The sequence below is a fragment of the Clinocottus analis genome, unplaced genomic scaffold, assembly GCF_023055335.1.
Source record: "Clinocottus analis isolate CAN_PGR_092001 unplaced genomic scaffold, fCliAna1.0.p SCAF_21, whole genome shotgun sequence".
NCBI lineage: Eukaryota > Metazoa > Chordata > Actinopteri > Perciformes > Cottidae > Clinocottus > Clinocottus analis.
The window spans coordinates 13,734,145-13,759,624 of record NW_027175943.1 but is presented as its reverse complement, the minus strand read 5'-3'; the positions used below and the strand labels follow the sequence as shown (position 1 = coordinate 13,759,624).

The window sequence follows — 25,480 nt, the reverse complement described above, 5'->3', positions numbered from 1 at the left end:
GAGCTATCTGATATAGCTGATTTAGCTCTCACCATTATTAAAGCCCATTTCCACAGTAAAATAAAATTACATTTTCGACTTAATGACTTTTAATTGGTTTGTTTTTATTGGCGGAAATGGGCTTCCATACCCTTCAGCAGGGGGAGGAGACAAGACAACTGGTTTCACTTTCCTGGAAACCATATAATCACTTTCTGGTAAACGAAACAGAAACTTCACACGGCAGAGTAAGGCTATGGTATTGCAGAGTTGTATCCTCAGGACTAATACTTAAACTATATTGCATATTGCTTAGAGGAGAAAACAACCCCTGGATTAAAGACAGATATACTTTTACCATGGATAATCTTCAAAGGTAAGCAACAATTGATCTGCAAGCGATTATTTTCCCCTTAAAACCTGAAACAGTGTTCAAATGTACGAGTCTCACAGCCCAAAACACAAACATGACTCAGCATGTCTCATGGCTCATACTGAGAATTGATTACAGTATTTATGTTGAGGTGTTTAGTCTATATTCTAGTTTAGCAGGTTACAAAGTATACTTAGCCGTATGGTTTTTATGTAATATCAATAGTTATTGTCAGAGGCGGAGTTACAGACTTCTCTTTTATTACTTTCAGTGAGAAGCTGTTTGAATAATCTGGATCAAGTGTGCGATGGCTGAGAGTGTCCCCACTATGGATAACTCAGATGAGGTAAACAGCTGGTTTGCAGAACTCTTAATTAACAAAACAATTACCATTCAAAGATGTGTTGTCCTTGGCTAGTGTGAATGGAAGTATGCATTTATTCACTACACTTTAAACTATACATTTCTATTCATTACCAAGGAGTTCCATGATGCGCCGGAGTTCATCCCTGAGTTATACCGTGAGGAAGGAGAGAGAACTCCACCAACATCTCAGTCTGACTGTAAGTGTGATCGTCAATAACTGATCCAATTCCCCTAAATGTACAGCTTCAGGAGGAGGGGGGGGGGGGGGGGGGGTGGGGGGGGTTGAGGGCGGCGGCGACACAGACCCATAATGCAGTGGTTCTCAAACTTTTTCTGTAAATAACATCATTTTGTGACTCCCTCTGTGCTTTTATAGTGACAGAATAAAGGAAATTACAATAACTTTCAAGTAAACCAGGTTGCTCCGTCAGACCAATTTCTTTTTAAATTGCAATCACTTAGAACAATGAAGATAACGTTGTAACGTGCAAAAAAAACCCCTGATATTTAGTTACTACTAAATAGCTCATTGTGGAAAACAATGAGCTAATATTTTTCACGCGACATATTTTTGGACGCTCTCTGTCCGCTGCTGCTGCGGTCAACTCAGCAGACACTGAAATTTCAATGCGCCTGTACACTAGCATTCACGGTAAACACAGTCACCCTGCCCAGATCGCGAGCGAGCAAGGGTTTTACAAAGTTAGCGAAAAGATACTGGTGACACAACATCCGGTTTTCAAAATAAGATAAAAACCATCAATTTTTAAACCTCCGTATATTTGTGATGTGTTCAGGATAAACAATGACTTATTTATCGATAAAAAATAAAAGACCTTTACTTTGAAATATCTACCAATTGGTACAGTAAAAATGATTGATTGCCAGTGTAGTAGAAGTCAGAGATGTCCTGAACACATCTGCATCAGTCATTCCTTGGAACACTGAGTAAAAATGAATTTACAGCGCCTCAAACATAAAGAAATGACAGATTTTTTGTAAAAATGTAAGACTTTTACTTTGAAATATCTCCAAATTGGTATAGTAAATTTGTTTGATTGTCAGCATAGTGGAAGTCAGATACATCCTGAACACATCTGCATCAGTTATTCCCTGGAACTAGTGGAAGAAGTATATTTACAGAGCCTCAAATATAAAGAAATGACAGATTTTTCGTAGAAACGTATAATCTCATTTTCATATACGTTAGAGTACAATTTGTCATCTTATTTTGAAAAAACTGATTTTATTTGTCATCTTATTTTGAAAACCGGACATTGTCTCACGTGTATCTTTCCGCTAACTTTAAAAAAAAAAAACCTCGCTCGCTCCCGATCTGGGTCGTTTGAATATTTACCGTGACTGCTAGTATACAGGTGCATTGAAATTTCAGTGTCTGTTGATTTGACGACGGAGATCCGAGTGTCTGCTGAGTTGACCGCAGTCCGCTGCTGTGCGTGTGTTCAGCGCTCACCTGCATGCGCGCAAGCGTGTGTGCGCATGGGGGCGGAACCCGCGCAACCACCTAGAGACATGAATGACAAGCTGTGTGTAGATCCGATCAATAAAATACGGCCGTTTAGTTTGTTTAATAACAGAAAAAGGTATAAATCTGTTCTACAGGAAAGAGAATGACATTTTGTGGTCTGGCGCTATAGAGAAAATTACAGGGGGGCGGGAGGTTTTTTCAGGGGGGCGCCCCGCCCCCTATTATAATGGTAGGGAAACACTGCAATTTAATGACTAAATACAAACTAAAGTGTGGATAAACTGAGATGTGCCTCTCTTCTCTTGTGACAGATGTTCCTCCTCCAGGAGAAGAAGCAGTTCTCAATGCAACAAGCAAAGCCTGGCAATCTGTCACAGGTAAAGCTGAATAATGATTTAATACAGTAACTATGAAAATTAAAAAATGTAGTAAAGTATTGTTTGCATGGTTTTGGGGTTTATATTGAGGAATGCTCTCAATATATGGTGTAAAGGTGAGTTTGAGACTAAGTGGTCAATTGCATTGCTACAAATCAAGTGGCATGAGGATATATGGGTTTGTCTCTGACCTCACCTCTTGTGATCGGCAGTCAAACAGCAATTTTAAATACAGACAAACAATGACAGCTATATGGAAGCCCATTTCCACCACACACACCCAAAAAAAAAATAGGAGCAAAATAAATAAATAAATAAATTAGGACCAAAAAGAAAGAAACATAAATATATAGGGCCAAGAATAAAAAAATTACGACCAAAAAGAAAAAAAATTATCAACATTTATTTTTATTTTTTTCGTTGAAATTTAAAAAAAAAACATCTAAGCAATATGTTATTTCCTCACTTTTGTTTTACAATACCTTCATTTAAATGTAAATATGTATTGTTCATACAATAAAACAAGTACACGTCACATAATAGTCCAATCTTGTTCACGTATTCTTTTAATTTAACATCGCAAGCACTGTTTTATATTCAAGTGCTCTTGTTATTTACCAAAAGATAACTTGGCAATGTCAACCACGTGCAAGCCTGCTGTGGGTTACTATAAAGTACATTATTCATTTAATATACGTGTGGACTTTGCATTTTACTCAGTTCTTAAAAATGGTCAATGGAAGGACAACAATGTACTTTGTGTATACATATATTAGCTACAAATGTACTTTGTGTGTACATATATTAGCTACAATTATATTTAGGCTGTAACTGTAATTTTGACAATTGTAGTCAGTAGTCTCATTTCTCATTTCTCATTTCTCTCCTGGAATGAAACGGGAAAAACAAAAACAAAAAGTCGATGAATTTATTTTTTTTGTCCTAATTTTTATTTTATTTTATTTATTTATTTGGTCCAATTTTGTGTGTGTGTCAGAAATGGGCTTCCATACAGCTTGCATTTCCAGCTAAGTGAAACCATTGTTTTGTTCCTGCAGAGCCCAACCCTCCTGCACAGATTACAGTCTATCAGGTCAGCAGCGAGTCACTGTCTCTGCGTTGGGACGCCCCTGCTGGTGAAGTGGAGCGTTACACTGTGACTTGTTGCCATGAAGGAGACGTTGTGCAAGAGTCAACAAACACAAACAATCTGACTCTCAGCAACCTGAAGCCTGGGTTGTGCTACTCTGTTCTGGTGTCTACACAACTTAGGGATGGAAGAATAAGTAAGCCAGCTGAAACATCTACCAAAACAAGTAAGTCAAATAAAATCATTATTGCAATTCATTTCACTTATGCTGTGTTCACACCGAAAGAGTTGCAAAAAATTTGCGCGAATAAATGCACAGACGCAAATGGTTGCAAAAAAAGCGGCTTTATTCAGACGCTGGTCCTGGAGGAGTCAGAGCTGTGTGCGACTACGGATACGAGTTGCTGGATGTTCCCATGTTTGTGATAGTTCCACAAGTATAACGCAGAAATTGTTGTTAATTTCCATGGTTGATTGCGGAAAGGAAAACTGTTTTACTGGAATGTGACCGGGTCCGTTTAGGTTAGCTAGTGAGGCTATGTGCTGCTAACTACAGGAACGTGACCACTTCAGTTTACGTTAGCTAGTGACGCTATGTGCTGGTAGCTACAGTAACGTGACCGGGTCCGTTTAGGTTAGCTAGTGAGGCTATGTGCTGCTAACTACAGGAACATGATCGGGTCAGTGTAGGTTAGCTAGTGAGGCTATGTGCTGGTAGCTACAGGAACGTGACCGGGTCCGTTTAGGTTAGCTAGTGAGGCTATGTGCTGCTAACTACAGGAACGTGACCGGGTCTGTTTAGGTTAGCTAGTGAGGCTATGTGCTGCTAACTTGGGGTATCGTGATTTGGTGTGAACCCGGCATTAGGGGCAATATACAACTTTTTTTCACCGAGGGCGTGATCACACGCACAAATGCTAGCGATGCATCTTAAAACCTACACTTCCTTTTGAGAGTTTGAATGATAGTTCTATCAAAATAGTGTATGAATGGATCAAAAGGAAATTAAATTGAAAAACAGAATGTTATTATGCATTTCTTTCAAGTTTAGCTAACAATTCCATGGCAGGCTAGTGTTGCTGAAGTATTCTTGATCGAGACCCAATAATTAGGCAGATTACTGACTGCCTGACCAAAATCAACATAGGCCTCAGTTTTAATTAAGTGTACCTTTTTAAAACTGTGTTACAGCAAAAAAAATGTAAAGGTTACAACTGTGATCTGCGCTCAAGAATATTCAACTATTAATGGGTTTGTATTCATTGTGTTCCTTTCTTCAGAGACGCATGTAGAGAGCTTATTGGAGGATCTGGGTTTGCAGAAGCTCTTTCCTGAGAAGCTATCCCTGAGCACACTACTTCAGATTGACAAGAAGACCATCACTGATGAACCTGCCAAGTGTAACTCGGATCTTCCATGGTACTTCCTAAAGAAACTGATGATGGTTAATGTGACAGCTAGGAATGTGAAGCGTACATCTGAATGTGAGTCAAGCTGTAATGATCCGCTGTTAAATCTTGCTAATTTAGTAAAGTGTACAAATTTAGGTGACACGCTGAACCCCCTTGACGTAATCACTGCCCTCTTTCTGTGTTCTGATGGTTTTGTACGGCAGGAGCTGGCACTCAAAATGTCAATGTGTCAGTTTTCTGTTCCTCTGTTGCTTCCTAACTGTGACACAAAGCAGTGCACTCTCACGCTTTGGGCCTTGAGAGACATTGTTAAAAAGTACAGACCTCGGTCCCTTACAGAATCCAAGGGCTTTATTGAAGACAGAATTGTTCTCTCTGAACTTCCAATGATATCTTTCGTGAGACTGGGTGAGTGCTCCTTGTCCAAGTCAGAGATGCTCAATAAGCTTCTGAGCAACTCTCAGCAGTACCATGATACCTTCGTTCATCATGATATGGAGTGTGGTGACAGTCCAAGGAGAATATCCAATGGACTGGTTGAAATCACTTGGTACCTTCCTTGTGGGAACAAAAACATGGATGTCTTCAGTGAGCCAGTAGCTATAGCTAACCTTCGTGGGGACATTGCTTCATTTGAAACACAATTTTCCTTTTTGTGTGAGACATCTGAAGCAGTTTTTGTGTTCTTTGACACTTTGGACTCTGAGTGTGAGCTGCTTACCAACCAACACCACAAGGCACAGATCTTTTTGGTTGGGAACCATCAAAGCAATCGCTTTGGTATAGATGCTCTACAAAAGGTAGCAACCAAGTTGGGCTTGACTAACAGCAACATCCTTTTGAAGACTAAACAAATGAATGATGCAGACTTTGTCAAAACATTGCGGAAAACCGTCAGCAATGTAGTTGAGAACTCAAAAATGAAGATGAGCATTGAGCAGATGGCTGACATTGGCCACGAACTGGGAATCTGGGTTGATGAAGACTCTTCAGCGTGCCAGACTGCCAAGAAAAATGCAGATGCCATCACTGCTGAAATTCAAGATATCCTTCAATACAAAGAAGCTGAGCTGCCCTTGCAAGGCCAAATATGGAAGGAACTGACTCGCTTAGAGAAGGAAGAATGTCGGCTTCGTAATATCGGGTCTGAAAATATAGAAGACTACAAAAGTGATCTTCAGATACAGAAAATGGAACTCCGGAAAGAACAAAACTCTCATGACATATCAAATGCAATGACATGTTTCATCAATGCAATATCCAGCCCAGAGATAGAGAGGTGCTATTTCCTGAAATGGATGCGAATGAACCTCGATAACGTGTCTCGACAGAAATTGTCTGATCTCAGGGAGCGGTACAAAGAAAAATGCAAAACCCCTGAAAACAAAGAAGAAATCAAAGACATTGACAAACAACTTTCCAACAGCTCATTGGGAATTGAACACTTCTTCCGTGAAATGGGTCAGATCTATGAAGCTTCTCTTTCCCTTCCAGAAACGGACCAATCACGTCAACAGTTACAGCATCTGCCCAAACTATGTGCACAATTGTTACTTGATGGATTTCCTCTTGAGCTTGTAGATGGAGAAGCATCCAACATACCTCTCAGATGGGTGAGTGATGTTCTTTCTCAGCTCAATGTCTTGATGTCTCATAAGAACAAGATACTGGTCGTCACAGTTCTTGGAGTTCAGAGCACAGGGAAGTCCACTCTCCTCAACACCATGTTTGGAGTGCAGTTTGCAGTCAGCAGCGGTCGATGCACTCGAGGTGCCTTTATGCTGCTCATCAGAATCAATGAAGATGTCAAAGAATCACTCAACTGTGACTTCATGGTGATCATTGACACCGAGGGCTTAAAGTCACCAGAGCTTGCACAACTGGACAATAGCCATGAGCACGACAATGAGCTTGCAACACTTGTGGTGGGGCTGAGTGATGTCACCATCATCAATATTGCGATGGAGAATTCAACCGAAATGAAAGACATCCTTCAAATAGTCGTGCACGCTTTCCTCAGGATGAAAGAGGTGGGCAAAAAACCCAAATGTCAGTTTGTTCACCAGAATGTGTCAGACGTTTCAGCCCATGACAAGAACTTACGAGACAGGAAACTGCTCATCCAACAGTTGAACGAGATGACCCAGGCAGCAGCCAAAATGGAAAGGAAAGAAGAGAACATGAGCTTCACTGATGTGATGGAGTACAGTCCAGACACCGGGAACTGCTACATTCCTGGTCTCTGGAATGGAAACCCACCAATGGCACCAGTCAATGCAGGGTACAGCGAAACTGTGTATGAGCTGAAGAAGAACATAATCCACATTTTAGGAAGTTGTCAATCATCTGCTAATGATATCTTGGAGTTTACAGAGTGGATGAAAAGTCTTTGGAATGCAGTAAAGCATGAAAACTTCATCTTCAGCTTCAGAAACAGCCTGGTGGCTGATGCATACATGAAGCTGTGCACAGAGTTCAACAAATGGGAGTGGGAATTCAAAAAAGAAATGTACAAGTGGGTTACAAAGGCAGAAACAAGGATTAACAACTTTGATACAGTTGCTGAGGAATCTGAGATATCTGACATGTCAGAATGTCTCACACAGTTGAAAAGTGAAGCTTGCACAGTGCTGTCTGAATGGGAGACGAAGCTGCTTGATAATCTGAAACAGTACTTCAAGCAAACAGAGGGTCATGTCTACCTCGTTGAAGGATACAAAGAGGACTTTGCAAGCAGTGCAAAGAGTCTTATGCGAGAAATGAAGAGCTCAGTGGTTAATCAGCTCACAGCAGCAGCTGACATCAGACAGGGGATGACAGAACTTGATACAATCAAGGAGAACCACACAAAGAAATTGGAGGGGAGAGTGTGTGCATTGATCGAAGAGTGTCGGAAGCAAAAAGTTAAAATGACAGAAGGAGAGCTGGACCAAGAATTTGACAAGATGTGGACTGCAACTGAGAAGGAACTATCCTTTTCAAAACAAAAGACCACAAACATCATTACAAAGGTGTCCCTCTCCCTGAAAGACAATGTATCACGCAAGGGAAGTCATGCATCACAACTATTAAATCAAAGAAGTCTGAAAGATTGTGGAAAGGTGCCTTTTAAATGTACAGCGGATGGAGTTTGGGGGAAGATTAAACACGAAGCCAGTAAGTGGTTCAACCTTGAAGATCAGGTAAAGGCTTTACAAAAGCTAGCTGACAGCATCATTGCAAGTTGCACACAGTTTGTGACTGAAAGAATAGAAAGAAAAACCAATTACCATGACACTCACATCCAGGAGATTTTAAAAGTGATTGATGAGAAGCTGCATAACAATCAGGATGTTAAGACAGGCATCGAGTTTGAAGTTTCTCTGAAACAGCACATCTGTGGAGTTGCAGCCAGACGGTTTCAGAAAATGCACGAAGATTTCGTCAATGCGAATGATCCCTCCAGATGTCTGAATCAAAACAAGGAAAAGTTTCGCACAGACTTTAAAGATGTGTTTCATGACCGAGACCAGTGCCAAAAGAAGGCAGAAGAATTCACGCATTGCTGCTTGAAGCCTGCAGTGGAAGACTTTGTCAACCGGTCCTTGGGTCCTGATATCATTGGTGAAATGCTGACAGACCACAGGTTCAGCGCACGAATGTTCTTCCAGCATTCAGTTTTACTGGATTTGCTGAAAAAGAAAGACTTTAAACAGTATCGGAGCTACATTTGCTCCTATGAAGAGTACGTAAAGAAATGGATACTCAACCAAATAGAGGAACGCTTCTCAAAGGGCTCTGTGACGTTTGAGTTTGAGGATCGACATCTTCAGTCAAGGATCAGGAGCATCAATGATGCCGTCAACAAAGCTAAAACAGACAAGAGTGGCAACTTGAAGTCATTTGTTAAAAATGTCTGTCGGGAACTTGGTGATAAACTGGTCATTTCCCAAGATGCTCTTAGTGCTTTCATGATCCTGAACAATGCTGATCAGGAACAGTTCGCCGACTGGCTGACTGAGTGTGTGAAGGACATGGCACAAGTCCTTCAAGAGACGTTTAAAGCAACAAACATCCAAATGAAACTAAAAGATCTTCATGTGAATCCTCAGAACGAGCTTTTCACCCAACTGATTGGATGTGGTAAACAGTGTCCATTCTGCAAAGCGCCTTGTGAGGCAGGAGGACAAGCACATAGCGAGCACTTTGCTTCACTACATCGGCCGACAGCTCTGGGTCGATACAGGTGGAGTAGCTCAAAGAAACTTTGCACTGATATTTGCTCTACTAATGTGGTCAGTATCAACAGTTTTCGTTGTGGTGCTACAAACGGGAAATTTCACCCCTACAAGCGTTACAGAGAAATTTTCCCTGACTGGAAAATCCAACCAGATGAAAGCCTTAAGGCGTCAGACTGCTGGAAATATGTTCTGGTAACATTCAACAAGGAGTTTGCCAAAGCATTCGATGCAGAACCTGCTGATATTCCTGTAACGTGGAACATGATCAAACGTGAGCAAGCAGAGGAAAGCCTCAAAGAGTCTTTCAACATCAAGTGAGAGACTCCATGCGTAGTGATTACAGAGGTGCACAACCTCATTTATATTCATTATCCTCTCATGGATATTTAAATGCCAAGATTAAACACAAAGTTCCTGTCAGCTTCCACAGAGGAGCAATAGAAAGCCTCCTGATGACAAACACGACAAACTGGCCCTTGGATGACACGGCACAGGACAGGAAGACTCTACTGCTGGTGATTAAAGACCCAGAACACCATCGGCACAAATCTACTGAGCATCATTGATATTGGTGAGAAGATGCACCTGGTAGAGCTAAAAGGCTAAAAGACAAAAAACACCCCAACCTCAACCTGTGCACCCTGCTGCCGTCTGGAAAGAGATGCAGAAGAACCAGCTGACCTCAGAACAGCTGCTGTCCTCTGGCTGTGAGACTCCTGAACTCATCCTCCACCCTCCAGATATATGATATAGTTTTTTCTTTTCTTTCCTTTGTAGCAAATTGGAACTACAATCTACATGTTGTTGTGCAACCCTGTCCTACAAAGACCATGTGACCTTGTGACCTTGTTGGTACACATATATATTTCCCCACAAAATATGAGAATATGAGAAAAACAGCGCAGTTCTCAGATCACATGTCTACAGAGTCTGCTACTGCAGAGCCGTGTGGTACGACGTGTACGCGATGTTTCTATTAACATCTCCACGATAAAACTGCACAGAAATATGATTCAGATGTTGCTGGACTCTCCAGCCTCTTCTCTTCCGCGTGCTTGTTCTCGTGAGATCGTACGTGACTCACACAGCGAGCTCTGAGCATGTGACGTTTGTGTCGAGCGCCGCCTTTCACCGTGATTTGTCGACTCGTGTGTCCGTCAGCCTTTTGTGTGTGAAATTAACCAATGAACACTCAGGAAGTCTCAGGCCCCGCCCACCTTACACTGCAAAAAAAAACACAGCAACAATCTAAATTAATCATTTTTCAGCTTCAGGGCCAAATTATCTCTTCACACTGAGCCTTAAGACAATAGTGCCTCATTATATATAGAGAGGAGATTGTTCTGTAAAAACACAAAGGTGTGTATCAAATGCAAGCGCCTTAAATAAAAAGGTAAAATTATGTAAAATTGAGAAAATGACCTCAGAGCTCAGGTCATAACATGTTTAATGAAAATAATCTGTTTTAACTCTGTTTATTTTAAAGTGGAAAATGTTAAATACTTGTTGCTGTATCATGATAGTGAGTCAATGTACATGTTAGACGATCAGACTTAGATTTAAATGTTTTTGTGGAAGGTGATTGTAATTATATTGTGATTGAAAAGATGAACACTGAATCAAATGTCATCTTTCATCAGGGTTTTTTCTGTGATGTTTCCAATCTCAAATGTTAAATTCTTTTTTTTAAGCCACTTAAAAAGTCTTCATGTGGTTTGATCCCAAAAGGAAAGTTTTATTATATTCAGTTTGATGTACGACTGTAGTCAGAATCTGTGGATCTTACAATTGTTTCTGTGAAGTTTGAGATGTAAAACATTTACAATTCCAATCTCTGAAACTATCTGAGTGTCAACGTGCATGCGTGTAACTCGTCTTCTTATCTAATCGAGTAGAATATATATATATAGATAAATATATATATATATATATATATATATATATATATATATATATATATATATATATATATATATATATATATATATATATATATATATATTAGTACATATTTACATTCATGTTGTCTCTTCTACTCCAAATATGAGTTTTTTTTCTGCATCGTATCAAATTCCACATATTTAGATGTTTTAATCATTCAGTCTTTATGTGGTATTGTTCACATGTTCACATTGTTTTAATCAAGTCGTGTGATGTATAATTATTTTATTTACTATTTCCAGATCTGATGCAAAATATTGACATTTCCAATGTATTAAAAGATCATGCAGTAAACGTCAACATGTAGGTTATACATGAAAAATACATTTTCCCTCTTATTTGTCTATATTGTTTTCTTCTAAACTCCAAATTTGTAAAGCTTTTGTCGTTATTTTAATTCGGATTTGATTGATTTTTAAGTTTACAAACAGTACGTGGTGTGTATTCAAACAAGACAAAGTTTTAATTAAGTGCAGTAAATATGTTAATGTTTAATCTGATCCCACATATTTACATAAACACATTCTCAATATGATTCCTTCCGTATTGTTAAGATGTTTACTTACCTCTGTTCAGTCGATCAATAAAGAGACAAATCATCATCTGGCTATGAATGTCTTTAATGTTTCCCAGATCAGAATCACAGCATACAGTGTATAATAACTTCTAAAGTAAACAGAAATATCATCACCGCATTTATTTATATAGTCTTACTATACTTTTTTTTATTTTTTATAATAATAATAATAATCCTCTTTTTTTAAATTCCATTATTTAACATTTTTCTTTGTCTCAAGTCTTGGGTTTCTGAATTCAACAAAGAACGTAAAAACAAGACAACAGGTGCAACTTGATGCAATCCAGACCGAGCTGGAGATGTGTGTCCTCGCCAGTGTGTCGCCGTCCTCGCCGTTGTGCGGCGCTAACCATGACTGCAGAATTCAGGCTGTTGAAATGAGAATAAAGTGTGTGTGTGAGCCAGTGGGCTGCAGCGAGTCCCTGCATAACACAGACGAGGCTCAGTGTGTGTCCATACCTCCAGTCTGATGCTAAACACACTCTACACACACTCTGACTCTAAAAGTGCACCGGACGTTTCAGATTGGCTTCACATTTCATCCCTCAACTGTTTAGACTGAAGCTCTTCACTGCTACGTCACATCACTGTAAGGTCAACACAACCTCCATACCCACAATGCACCACAGCGTGTGGAGGGAAAGAGTCAGGTGACCTCCTTCCTCTGAGGCATGGTGTGGTATCAGAGCCCTCATGTGTGGCGTGTGATTCAGTAGCTACATGTAAACACCGCTACGTGTGAAGGGGCGAGTCGTTAGTTGGCTAAAAGTCCTGAAATATGAATCACAGGCCACGCCCCTACACCATGACATCAGTCACACGGTGAGAGCTGACGTTTGTCTCAGTTCCTCATCAGCAGAATACTTGATGACAAGATACTTTTAAAAATAAAACATAATTAAAAACGCAGAGAAGTCGTCGACTACGACCACAAAAGAAAGAGCAACTGCGTGACAACCTTTCATTGGAACCCAGCAGCAGTGAACGGCAGCGTGGCGCTGCAGTGAAGACGTGTTTCTGCTACAGTGACTTTCCTGGTTGTGAATCTTGATGCTACAGGATGCGCACGGGATGCTCGGCCATGTGAGACAAAGTAAAGAGTCATTTTGTGAAATGAAATCAGTGGAAAGCATTTTGTTGTGTCGCCAACGCGTTAGAAACCTCAAGCTGACGGCCATTTTGTTTTTGTTTTTTCGCAAACTGCACCTGTTGTCTTCTGTTGTCACAAAATAGGCATTTCATTCATTCACTCAAAAAAAAAAAAGAAAAAAAAGAAAAACAAACAAGAAACTTAATATTTACAAATATTTTTGTCTGTTTGATTCTTACACTTAAAAATGTACAGTTTTGATCCTCGTCCAGGTGTTGTGTGTGTCTCTCTGTCCCAGTTTGGTTTTCTTCTTCACACGTCCAGTTTCCTCGGCGACGCAGCCTCAATGGCGCCCTCCAGTGTTGGCTTATAAAATAGACAGGGGAAAAAAGAACAGACCCAACTGAATAGCTAGTTTCTGTTTTCACCTGTGGCGGTTTAGTTGTTGCTGTGTTGTGGTGAGGTTCACCTCACGACCCCTCACTGCCTCCTCATCCACAGCAGTGAGTACAAAAGGGTTCACCTGGGTCTGGTCGGACATGTTTGATCCTCCGTCGGACAGATAAGCTCCTCCTGGCAAACATTGTGGGTAGAAAGATGGCCGTGCCTTTCAATGTCCGCTTTTGATCGTGACCAGTTCGTCCTCTCTTTTAGATCTGATTCCTACATTTAAGGCTGCGAGTCTTTTTGCGATCTCCTCCCAAAAGTCTCTTTTCCACAGCGCGCGCCTTTCCTCGCCCAGCCGTCCGTCATCCACCTGCAGTCGTTTTGTGTTTTACATTGTGCACATTTCCCTTTCAGAGGGCTTACAAAATCTGGTAAGGGCGGTTGTATTCCTCTCCCTTCGGTCCCTCCCCCCGCGAGGCAGTAATAAAGTAGAAAACAAACAGGCTATAGCTAGAGCACGAGCAAAGACAGCACCGGTGACTAACCCATACTGGACGTGGGCTACCACGTGTTCAGCACTACCCATGATCCATGTCGAAGACCCGCAGAGAGAGTCGCAGTGAGGGGGGCGTCGCTGTACGCCTGCACATCCTCCCCGGAAAGAAAAACGCTGAATCGGGAAAAAAAAAAGCAGTCGTCAACTGTTGTGGCTTTTACCCTGTTTGGGAGATGCGAGCCCTCTTTTCAACTGGTAGCCGCGAAGGCCCGCGGGTCAGCCCTCGGTGTGCTTAGAGTTAAATGTACAGCTGATGAGCACACACACACACACACACACACACACACACACACACACACACACAAGAAAAGTCCCTCGCTGAGTGAACCGACCCTTGAACGTGAGGATAACAGCGGCGCTGAACTGAGGTCAGAAATTGTGTAGAACGCAGCTGACACAGTGAAGTCAGGTGTTTTGTGGTCGCAGCAGGGATTTGATCCTATGAGCGCGTCCAAACCTCGTGCACTGAAGGAGACAGGTGAGGTTCATACGGACAGGAGGGAGGGGGGCTGTCTGCCTCTCTATCTCTTTGTTTTGTCTAATTAGGGCCCACCATGCCCATGTCAAGTACTTCTGACACACACACACACACACACACATACAAGCTCACACACACAACATACAGAGTAAGCGTGAGCTGGAAACAGGGCCGCAGACAGGGGAAGGTGTGTGTAAGAGAGCAAAGGCTGCCCGGCTCTGCTTTGTTTCTCACCTTTACTGAAGTACAAAAATAACTCCGTACAGACGAGCGACGACAACAGATTCGGTCGCGTTCCCCAAAAAGCGATCGAGCAGATTTGAAGGAACAGAAGCTACCGAGGGACGAGGGGCCATGACGCTTCACCTGGTTGGAGGTGACGGCACGCAGGAGAGGATGAAAGCAGGAGGATGTTCACAGTTGATCTTCATCTTCTGAGATTTGTGGAAATTACTTCTTTTGTTGTTAGAAATGTGTTTTTTTTCCCGGGATGTTCCTGTTCTGTGAGCTATAACAAAAAACTAAATATCCAGAGCCGATATGATTTGATTAGATTTGGGAAACGTGCATTGACAGATACAGTGTCCCCCCCCGCCCCCCTCCCCCTCCCGCCTCCACCCGCCATCATCTTGAAAAATAATTCATGCATAGATCCCCGCTGAGAAAACCCCTTTATATACTTTCTCCTTTTGTACACATTTATATATAACTATATATAATATCATTTCTCTATATCTATATTTTCAGCAAAAGTTCTTTCCACAAAAAACAACAACGAAACAAATGCTGGAAAAGAAAAAGAAACAGAGGATGAGAGAAAGAAAGAGGAATAAAAACACAATCGAGGGCCAGTTTGGCACTTTGTCATGAGAACACGTCTGTTACTGACAGTAAATATTAATACGCTAGAATGTTCTGCACTTTTTTCTCTCCCTCGATGAGAAAGCAAACACAGTACGACAGACTTGGCACCAAGAATGCTGGTAGAATGAAAGTATCAGACGACAACAGCTATATGCTCACTGGTGGCCCTCCAGGCCCGTCCTGCAGCTCGGAGCTGAGCTAAAGGAGCTAAAGGAGCTAAAGGAGCTAAAGGAGCGCCGGGGAGAGGGAGCCAACACATGGATGAGCGGACCGAAGCGGGGATGAGACACAGTAGAAAAGAAAACCATAAATGCACGAAACACGGCAGGGGAGAGAAAAGAAGAAGAGGGTGAAAAGAGGGCCGCGAAGCCTTCGTCCTCTTGCCTCGCGTCCGGGGGCTTCAGTCTGGAAACAGCTGATCTGTGAGCGATGCGAACCGAGCCCCGAGCCGATCGCCTGCCGCCCTGCAGTCCGGTCGCTTCTCCGCACGCCACCGGTGGAGCTGCCGAGTTTGACAGCACGCGATGGAGGAGGTGGAGCAGTCTGTGGAGGAGGAGAAGAGGGGAGCAGAACAGAGGCCCCGCGTCCAGAGGCCTCCGCTCTGGATCAGCGCCAGGGGCCGGCCGCCTCCCTACTATACCCGGGTGGTGGAGTGGGGGTGGGGCAGGGTGTTGTTGTGGCCGGCGGAGGGGAAAGTGTTGAAGGCGTGAAGAGGCTGCATGCTGGTGATGGTGCTGGGGATCATGGTGATGGTGTTGGGCGTCATCAGCGGCACGTCGTCGGGCGCGCGGCGCAGCGCCAGCGTGTAGTCGGGCGGGCAGGCGGGCCGCAGGATGTCGTGCGGCCGCAGCGGCTCCATGTCGTGGTGGGGGTCGTGCTCCGAGTGCTTCATCTGCAGGGACATGATCTCCTCCTCCTGGCTGTGCGCCAGGTCGTTGGCGGGCCCGCCGCGCTGAGGCGACAGCCGGTGGCGCCGCATCTCGTGCCGCTTGTCGCGCTTGTAGTAGAGGGCGGCGAACGCCAGGATGTTGAGGAAGAGCAGCGACGCCCCGACGGCCACCGTCACGCTCAGCTCGGTGGAGTAGTCCCGGGTGTCTCCGGGGAAGAGGTCCTGGCGAGGACGCTCCGAGCCCTCCAGCTCCGGGTCGGAGGAGAAGGTGGGGTCCAGGTGGGGGGTCTGGCGAGGGCCCGGCCTCACGGTGTCTAGGCCGGGCCCCGCCGGCGAGCGGGTGGTGGTGGGGAAGAGCTCCTCGTGGAGACTGTGGAGGTGCGGGACCAACTCCAGCCAGAAGGCCACCTTGTTGGCCCGGTAGTTGTCTCTGACGCGAGGCTTTAATCCAATGTGGAGGTACTGCTTGTCCTTGGAGTTGAACTTGGTCCAGATGACCTCCTCGAAGCGGTTCGGTTTGGTGTGAATGAACTTGGTGTCCTGAGGGACCGGCAGGTTGGGGTCCCTGAGGGAGGAGAGAGGAGACATCTCAGTCAAGGTTTCAATCATCTCAAAGATCTCTAAACATCTAAACATTGAACACACACTTGTGGTTTAAGCTTTAAGACAAGACACTAAACTTTTAACCTTTTGGAAACAGTGCGCGGAAATCTTCCCGCTCTCATTTTAAGTCCCAGCATGCCCCAATCAGACAATCTTTTGGCATAAAATACGTAATTTTTCCATTTTTTAAACCCAATGACACAGTTTCTTGACTGAAACTCCTTCCTAACAGGACAAAACTTTGTTTTATTGTGATTTGTTGTTGCAGGTTCTGATTCTTTAGGTCCTAATCTTTCCAGAAAGGTGTCTTATTGATGCTGCAGGAGGCTTTTTTCATGCTGGATGTTCATAGTTACCATCAAAATATCTTTTAAAATTGATTTTTTTGTGGACTTCGCTGAACAAATACAAACAATAAACACAAGTATTGGATTGAATTTGGGGTTCCTACGACGACTCAAACAGGGGAGAGGAGGTCTGGACGGTTAACAATGCTCTGAACATCTGGTGGGTGAGATCAGTCCCTTTAGTTCACCTCATGACATCATTATGGAATGAAGTCATTACCCAGTCTTGGCGAAGTTGGTCCAGTAGGTCATGACCACGGCGCTCAGCATCACGTCATTCTTGGAGAAGTTGCAGGGGAACAGATCCGTGGCACCGATCATGGGAACGCCGAACACGTACGGGATCTCGTCTCCGTGGGCGGCGTCGGCCCACTCGGGCCGCGTCTCCGTCTGGCAGTGGTGGTAGAACGTGTAGAAGTAAACCGGCGACTGGAAGTCGGCGTGGAGTTTGGCGGTGGCCACCGCCGGCGCCACCCACTGGTGGTCCGTGAACAGGGCGAGGAGCGTCTTCCTCCGCATGTCGCCATTGTCCCGGTCCGCCCAGTCTGTGTACATGAACTTGATGGTTTCCCTCAGGATGTCTTTGCCTGCAGGAGGAGGAGAAAGAGACGGGCGGAGAAAAGAAGAGGGGAAAGGGGAAACAGAGCTTCAACAAATTTGAGAGATAAGAATGTCAAGAGAAAGTGTAATGAAAGTGATTCAGAACGTGTTCTTGCACCCGACATGGAGATAACCATCAAGCATTGTTAGCGCCAACAAGCACGAATCATTCTACTTCCTGTCTTCAAAGCAAAAGCACTTCTTGTTTCCATGCTCTTCACAATAGTAACAACAGAAAGAGGCGCCTGAGTTTGCACCGACCGAGCTGAGCGACACGACGGGCAGGAGAGAGACGTGTGCTGCGTGAGCGTGACGGATGAGCGTGGCTGCATTATCCCAATGTGTGTGTGTGTGTGTGTGTGTGTTGGCTGCGGCCCGCTGCGAGGGCGCGGCGGGCGGATCTGTGGAGAACAACAGCGCTGTGATTGTGAACCGGCTGCCTGAGGGGCTGATGAGAGACGGCGTTACAGCCTCAAAGGCCAAAGCACGGCCCCCCGTGGTGAGAGATGATCTCCATGTAGGAAACCTCTTTAGTATGCCTGTCTTGGGTTATTCACTTGAGCGGCGCTCACTTGTTTGATCTGTTCTCATTCGCTGCCCACATTTATGTGTATTTCATGTCCAGAAAACACGAGGATGTCTGTAATGTGCAAATCTAGCTCGAGCATCAGGAGACATGTTTATCTGTTGTCACGTGTTCAAGGTCGTTATCGCATTTGTGTAATGATTTATACCACAGACACATTCTTTCATTTCACTTTAAAAGTGTGTCGACCCCAGGAAGATCTTTCTAAAGACGACGACGCTGCAAAGTTCTGTCGTCCGAGAGGCATAATGTTGGCGATCCTCACCCTCGGGGTAGCCGTAGAGGTTGTCAACGAAGTTGGAGATGGTGTAGTCGAAAGCTGCCGCCGAGATGCCGTCGTTGTCCTCGCTGTCGTCCACGAACTTCAGCCCCTCTCCCTGGTTCACACCGATGAGGATGTCATAGTTGAGGAACTCCCCCTGGTGGCGCAACAGGGGAACAACACGTCGAGTCAAATCAGCTTCATTTCTATGTGTGTGTGTGTGTGTGTGTGGTATTTATGCCATTGTTGCACATCTGCATCTGTTGTGGGAACACCAGTACAAGCTCAGCAAGAGACGGACAGGAAGTCTAGTTTTATACTTTCATACCGTTGTGAGTTATCGTCAAATACGTTAGATATGATCCATCATGAGGTTTAAGATGAGCTCCATGAAAACAGAGCTGAACAACCTCTAGTGGAGTTTTTAAGTCTTCACAGCTCGTTTATTACACATTGAAGTGTTTGAGATTCGGCTACTTTTCTCCCATCTTTTGAACTTTTTGATCCTCCGATCATTTCTTCCTGATTATACATTGTTTTTTTAATATTATTTGATTTTTTTAACCTCAGTTTGTCTCATTTTCTTCTTGTTATAGGCTTTTAAACATTCTTACAGACGAGTGAAAGCAATGTCAGGACAGAGATAGTCATGTGTTTTTAAAATGTGACCTTGTGTTGAGCATCGGGAGGAAGAAAAGCAGGAATCAAGAGAAAATGAAAACGTGTAATATCTCTGCACATGTAAATAACCGTGTGTAATGATGCGTCCAAGAGTTCGTATGTGTGACAGCGTTTGAGGATGCGAGTTCACACCAGCATTTAAATGTCAACGCCAGACCCCCCCCTCCACAAACACACACACACACACACACACACACACACACACAGTGTGTGAAGGTCACACTCACTGCAACAGGTTCTTCATGCTCTTCATGTCTGTCATCTCACGTCTCTCTGCTGGCAGAATGAGTCAAAGCCGGCCCGTCAGCCGTGGCCCCTTCGGGCCCCTCACCTGCTGCATGAGGATCTCCGGGTCGTCGGGCACCACGTCTCCGTCCACCACGGGGCCGAAGGCGATGTGGTACCGGGCCGGCTGGATGTCCTGGTCCACCAGCTCCCTGAAGTTCTTGCGCCTCAGGCAGTCCACCAGGTCGGCCGTCTCCGTGTAGGTGCAGCCCACCTTGCGGGCCAGGATCTTGGTGTACTTCAGGGGCTGGTAGTTGACGGACCAGCTGGAGATGGCGGTGCCGCTCTGGGCGATGGCCCGGTGGAACAGACCTGAGAGCACAGAGAGGAGCGTCACTGCAGGACGAGCTGAGCGGGAACAACGGCACAACAATGTCGGCCTAAAGCTCTCGTTGTTTCTAGAGAACGATTCAGAGAGACGGCTTTTTTCACCTTTAGAATTAGAGCACGCTGCAGTTAGAAGAAGAAGAAGAAGAGACAGAAGAGGTAGAGGAAGAAGAAGAAGAAGAAGAAGAAGAAGAAGTAGAAGAAGTAGAAGAAGAAGAAGAGGAGGAGGAGGAGAATAGGAAAAGGCTCATCTGAGACGTCAAGAGAGCAATTTTTCTCTTTCTTGTGCTGTTTCTTCTGTCAGACTCTCTGCTGTGTTCTCCCCCCACTCTCTTCCTCTCTCTCTCTCTCTCTCTCTCTCTCTCTCTCTCTCTCTCTTCGTCCTGTGCTGTTTCAACCACTCAAGCGGCTCGTTAGGCCTCCTGCCTCCTCGTTCCCTCTCTACTGTGTTTTTCCTTCTCTCTCGTTCCTCTCCTGGGCTGAAGATTGGTCAGTTAATTATTAAGCAGAGCTGCAGCGCCCTAACACCCTCCTCCCCCTCCTCCTCCCTGGGAACTCAATTATAGTAAAAAGTAGCTTGGAAACAGCCACAGCTTCATATCTGCACTGAGGAAGTCAGAGAGGGAGGAGGAGGAGGAGGAAGAGGAGGAGGTAAGTATTGTTTCATTCGTCTTCTCTGCGACTCCCTAAGTGTCCCTCCTTCCCTCCTCTGTACTTTCTTATATTTAGCTAATTCCTTTTCCTTCTGTCCTCTTTCCTCCCTGAACAACGCTTCCTCCTCTCCTCCTGTCGTCCCCTCTGCATCGCATCAGTGTCACTAACAACCCCTCTCTCTCTCCGTCGTCCATCACGCCATCCGTCCCGCGCTGTCGGGCTGGATTTGTGACGCCGTGTCGTTGACATGATTGGTGTCCCTTAAGGGGGGATGACAGACTCCTTACCTGGCATCGCTGGCGGGGGAGGGGGTGAGAAGGGAGGGGGGGAGGGGGTGAGTGAGACAGACAGGGACGATGTTAGATGCTGACGAAGACGAGGACGGCGGTGATGGCGATGGCGATGGGGTGACGACAAAGCGGAGGCATGAGAATGGAGCGGCGGCGGCGTGAGGGGGTCGGTTGTCGGCAGACAGGAGACAAGGGGTTAATACAGGCGCCGCCACGCGAGGGTCCCTCTGCTGCTAAAGCGGGCGCTGCCCTGAAAGATGAACAAGGACCGTCACTTGTTCTGGTCGCTTTCTAGAACACACAAACAGCTGGTGAACAACGACGCGCTCCTTCACTTGACAGTCAGAAGACACCTCACTCATGATGAACGTTGAGGCCGGAGCTGAGAGGTCAAAGCTCTGCAGGAAGAGTTTCTATTTAAAAGTGTTTCAGGCGGCGAGCTGCTTCCTGCCGTCACGTGAAGTCACTCGTCTGCAAGGTGCTTTGTGTCCACAGCCACTGTTTGGCTCTGTGAAGGCGTGGTGGAGTACTTTCTACCGGGTCAGAGACTGGAGCTCCTCTGTGCTGGGTCATGACCTCGTGCACGTTAGCAATATTAGCACGAAAAGCTCGCTTTTAAAGTCACGCTTGTCTTAGCATTCTTAACACCAGACATGCTAATGATGTCATCGTCAGCAGTGATTAATGGGTTGCTACTTCACTTGCAATATTCATTTTTCTAATTTTTGGATTCCTATGCACAATGAACGTCGCCTCCTTAAGAAAAACTACACGTTTCAAATGGGAGCGTGCTTTATGTTCATCACAAACATAAACATAAATATATCAGGATCGGGTTCTGAGGAGGTTTCTACTGCAAAGTGGGTCACCTGCCAACGAGGAGGGACGGCTGACAGTGCCTGGGTTAGTGTTAGTGAGGAGGGTTAGCACACACACACACACACACACACACACACACACACACACACACACACACCAATGCTTAAATGGACACAGTGAAATGCAGCCATGCACATGTTCACCAAATATACAATGATACACATATTTGTTCTCAAGGCACAGAATGAGTCAAAGTCAGAGACCTGTGAGACACACACACACACACACACACACACACACACACACACACACACACACACACAGTGGTTATTGAAACAGATGAGTGGTTATGTGAACATGCTCTCTCTAATCTCTCGCTGTCTCCTCACACACCATTTCTTCCCTGTTTCTGTCCTGTGCGGTGTGTGTGTGTGTGTGTGTGTGTGTGTGTGTGTGTGTGTGAGTGAGATGGAAAATGAACAGAGGGGAGAGATATTGAGGGAGAGTCCTTGAGCGGCGAACAGAACAGAGACGTTAGGATTGGAGGAGGACATCTTCCAGAGCAGCGTGATCAAAGGCGGCGAGTGTGTGAGCGTTTGCTTCGGGTCGACAGCTGATCTCGACCCAGATCAAAGCCCGGCGGGCCGCTCGCTCCCGGCGGTCCGGTGTTACCACTTAGCCCTCGGGGTGCTGTTGGTAATGGGGAGCGCGAGGTCGCGTGGTTGTAGGTTTCGGGCCCCTGTGACGGCGCGGTGGAGCGTGAACAGAGCCAGGAGCGCTCGCCGAGTCGGGTAATGTGGAAACATCAGAGTTATTTATCGGCCTCGAGACGTGGACGACGTCACCTGGATCCAACCCCGACCTCTCATTAAACACACGGCTGCTGCGGGTCCTCAGGTCAGAGGACAAGAGGAGTTTTCCTTTGAGGATGGAGGTGTCAAGAGGACATCTTAAGGGTTAAGGATCCATCTGCCCTCATGGGTTTGAGCCATGAGGTAAAGTAGACTACGTCTGCTATGCTGAGCAAAACACAAGTGATGCCAGCACCAAACACAGGAAAGTCCTTCTTGTTTTTGTCGAGGGTTGTGAAGGTTGCAGGCGTGCGTCGCCGTGTGTTTCCAGTAAACATAGAGAGAGCAAATACACAGAGGAGGTTTGTAAATAGACATTGTGGCTGTTGAAGGATTAGTGAGGGCCGATCGGCAGCCGGGCCTGAACCATAACGGAGCAGGTGGAGTTCACATGCTCAAGGAACCTGAGCCCGGTGGGAACCTTGTGCTTGAGAGAGGGAACAATGGATTCTGTGTGCAGGCAAACAAAGAAACAAACACAACGGAGGGTCATGAATTACCCTCCGAGTGGTGCGAGAGGATGAGGAGGTTGACGCAGGACGCCCCGGCTCCCGAGCCGAAGATGGTGATTCTGTCCGGGTCGCCGCCGAAGTGGCCGATGTTCTCGTTGAGCCAGCGCAGAGCCTGGATCTGATCCAGCAGCCCGTAGTTCCCCTTCGCCGACTGGTCACCTGTGCTGAGGAAGCCTGAGGGGGGAAGGAGGCGAGGGAGGGTGTTTAGGAGAGAGGGAGGATGGAGAAGGAGAAGAGGGGATGCAGGGAGGAGGAGGAGAGAGAGAAGAGACACAACATGTTAGTACCAATGCATCCAGTGCTGCAAACCAGCTTCTGACTGAGAGGGAGCTGCATGAGAGCACGTATGTGTGTGTGTGTGTGTGTGTGTGTGTGTGTGTGTGTGTGTGTGTGTGTGTGACAGAGGGAACACAGAAAGCAAAGGAAGTGAGATGAAATAGCGTTCCCAGCTCCTCTTCGTGGCGTGTTGCACAGGAATGCAGGTGAGCCTAATCTGGATTACAGGCGATGAAACAGTGGATTTAGGATTGTTCAGTGTCTCATGGTTACAGCGTTTCATGCGGCGACATGTATAGGTCTGCGTAGGCGTTTAAAATGAAAGCATGCACGTGTCCAGTGGGGCCTGTGGTGCCTTCAGGGATCTGTTGCCTCGGCTGTGTGATGCAGATGTTTAATTTATGTAATCTGCACCCTGGTTCACGTTCATCCCTCGGTACTCTGATCTTCTTCCTTGTGGTTTTGTCTCCTCGATATCGCTCCTCAAAGTTTCTCTGAAACACTTCCTGGTTCATCCGAGCGTCGTGGTAACGGCTTCCCTCTTCTGTTCGCTGACATTTGCCTTCATTATTACTGCTGAGTACGTTCGATTGTTCCACCAAAAGACCTCAATCTGTTCTGTTTAAGTGCCCATTAACTGGCAGCGTCTCCGGTCCTAATGGGGCTCTAATGAGAGCTTCATTAGAGGCAGGTGAGCTGGAAAGGTCTCTCATTAGGCCCATACAGTAGAGGTCACACTCTCGTAGACAGACAGATGCTCGGGTGCGTCCACACATCCGTCTGCTGTCGCTGTGAGAGCCTCACGAGTGTCCTCAGGGTCTGAAACATCTACTCTAATACTTATACAAGGCGTTCGTGTCGCTGTGAGTGTGTGTGGGGCTTCGGTTCAGGACCTGTGTTCAGGATCCAGGCGTCGTGGTGCGTTCAGGGACGCGAGCTGCGAGTCTCGTTGGAATGTAAAATAATAATGTTTCACTGGCGAGCAGAGGTCGATTCTCTGTCCGACTTCAGGGAACAAACTGTGAAAAGACTTTTCCCGCCTCACAGAGAGATGACAAGGAAGTCTACTTGTTGTTTTGTAAAAGTTTTTATGGCTCAGTGTTCATGTCCTTCTGGTTTTAACTGTTATATCAAAATGGTTAGCTCGTAGCATTAGCATTGCTGAGGAAATGCTACAGAGGTACGACGCGATACCCTGAACCAACACACACCGTGCCTACTTTCACACACACACACACAAACACATGCTCACACACATGCTCACACACACACACACACACACACGCCTACACAGACTCGCTATAATTACATAATTGTTCTTTCTTTTTTATTTTGTTGTCTTTATTTTGTTGTTTTTATTTTATATTTAAATACAATAAACTGAAACAAGATGTAATCAGCAGCAGCAATCACACAAGTGACATCATCAGGAACAGGATTATTTAATCTATAAATGTGGGAATAAGCTGCAGAGGCTCGACCGCAGCAACCAGACACAACAGCTCTGATGGAGGTGAACACAGCGCCACCTGGTGGCGAGAACACGACGCAGAAAGATAAAATACACAACGTCTCTTCTTTTAACGGGAGATTACCTCATCATCGTTTCACACGTCTGTTTTTATACTGAATTTACACTTTGACTCTCTTCATGACTCTCTTCGTGTCTCTTCATGACTCTTCATGTCTCTTCATGACTCTTCATGACTCTTCATGACTCTCTTCATGTCTCTCTTCATGACTCTTCATGACTCTCTTCATGTCTCTCTTCATGACTCTCTTCATGACTCTCTTCATGACTCTTTTCATGTCTCTCTTCATGTCTCTTCATGTCTCTCTTCATGTCTCTTCATGTCTCTCTTCATGTCTCTTCATGACTCTCTTCGTGTCTCTTCATGACTCTCTTCATGACTCTCTTCATGTCTCTTCATGACTCTTCATGACTCTTCATGACTCTTCATGACTCTCTTCATGACTCTTCATGACTCTCTTCATGACTCTTCATGACTCTTCATGACTCTTCATGACTCTCTTCATGACTCTTCATGACTCTTCATGTCTCTTCATGACTCTTCATGACTCTCTTTATGACTCTTCATGTCTCTTCATGTCTCTTCATGACTCTCTTCATGACTCTTCATGACTCTCTTCATGACTCTCTTCATGACTCTCTTCATGACTCTTCATGTCTCTTCATGACTCTTCATGACTCTTCATGACTCTCTTTATGACTCTTCATGTCTCTTCATGTCTCTTCATGACTCTCTTCATGACTCTTCATGACTCTCTTCATGACTCT

General features: G+C 45.1%; 2 protein-coding genes across 6 annotated transcripts in view; one reads left to right on the top strand and one right to left on the bottom strand.

Annotated features, from left to right (window-relative positions):
* The first annotated feature begins 220 nt into the window (after window positions 1-220).
* Window positions 221-11,202, top strand: si:dkey-85k7.12 (interferon-induced very large GTPase 1). The gene is made up of 6 exons (XM_068588175.1): window positions 221-355; window positions 624-698; window positions 834-915; window positions 2,519-2,584; window positions 3,643-3,900; window positions 4,955-11,202. Exons 2-6 carry the CDS (start codon window positions 660-662, stop codon window positions 9,622-9,624), a joined length of 5,115 nt encoding a protein of 1,704 aa, XP_068444276.1. The 5' UTR covers window positions 221-355; window positions 624-659; the 3' UTR covers window positions 9,625-11,202.
* A 3,750-nt stretch (window positions 11,203-14,952) lies between these two features.
* Window positions 14,953-25,480, bottom strand: part of nlgn2a (neuroligin 2a) — a 151,347-nt gene continuing 140,819 nt past the window's right edge. For all 5 annotated transcript variants that reach the window (XM_068587982.1, XM_068587981.1, XM_068587987.1 and 2 more), the window contains 5 exons: window positions 22,894-23,079; window positions 19,499-19,764; window positions 18,490-18,643; window positions 17,259-17,625; window positions 14,953-16,653 (listed from right to left, as the gene is read on the bottom strand). In XM_068587982.1, the coding sequence (XP_068444083.1) occupies window positions 15,834-16,653; window positions 17,259-17,625; window positions 18,490-18,643; window positions 19,499-19,764; window positions 22,894-23,079 (1,793 nt within the window). In that variant the 3' untranslated portion in view covers window positions 14,953-15,833. The remainder of the gene's footprint in view (window positions 16,654-17,258; window positions 17,626-18,489; window positions 18,644-19,498; window positions 19,765-22,893; window positions 23,080-25,480) is intronic.

What these genes read in the sequence shown, in the direction of transcription:
- si:dkey-85k7.12 (XM_068588175.1), top strand. Translation starts at nt 660, where the DNA reads ATGGCTGAGAGTGTCCCCACTATGGATAACTCAGATGAG. An exon ending in ACCAACATCTCAGTCTGACT is followed by an intron (nt 916 to 2,518) that starts GTAAGTGTGATC and finishes CTCTTGTGACAG; the next exon opens with ATGTTCCTCCTCCAGGAGAA. An exon ending in TGAAACATCTACCAAAACAA is followed by an intron (nt 3,901 to 4,954) that starts GTAAGTCAAATA and finishes TCCTTTCTTCAG; the next exon opens with AGACGCATGTAGAGAGCTTA.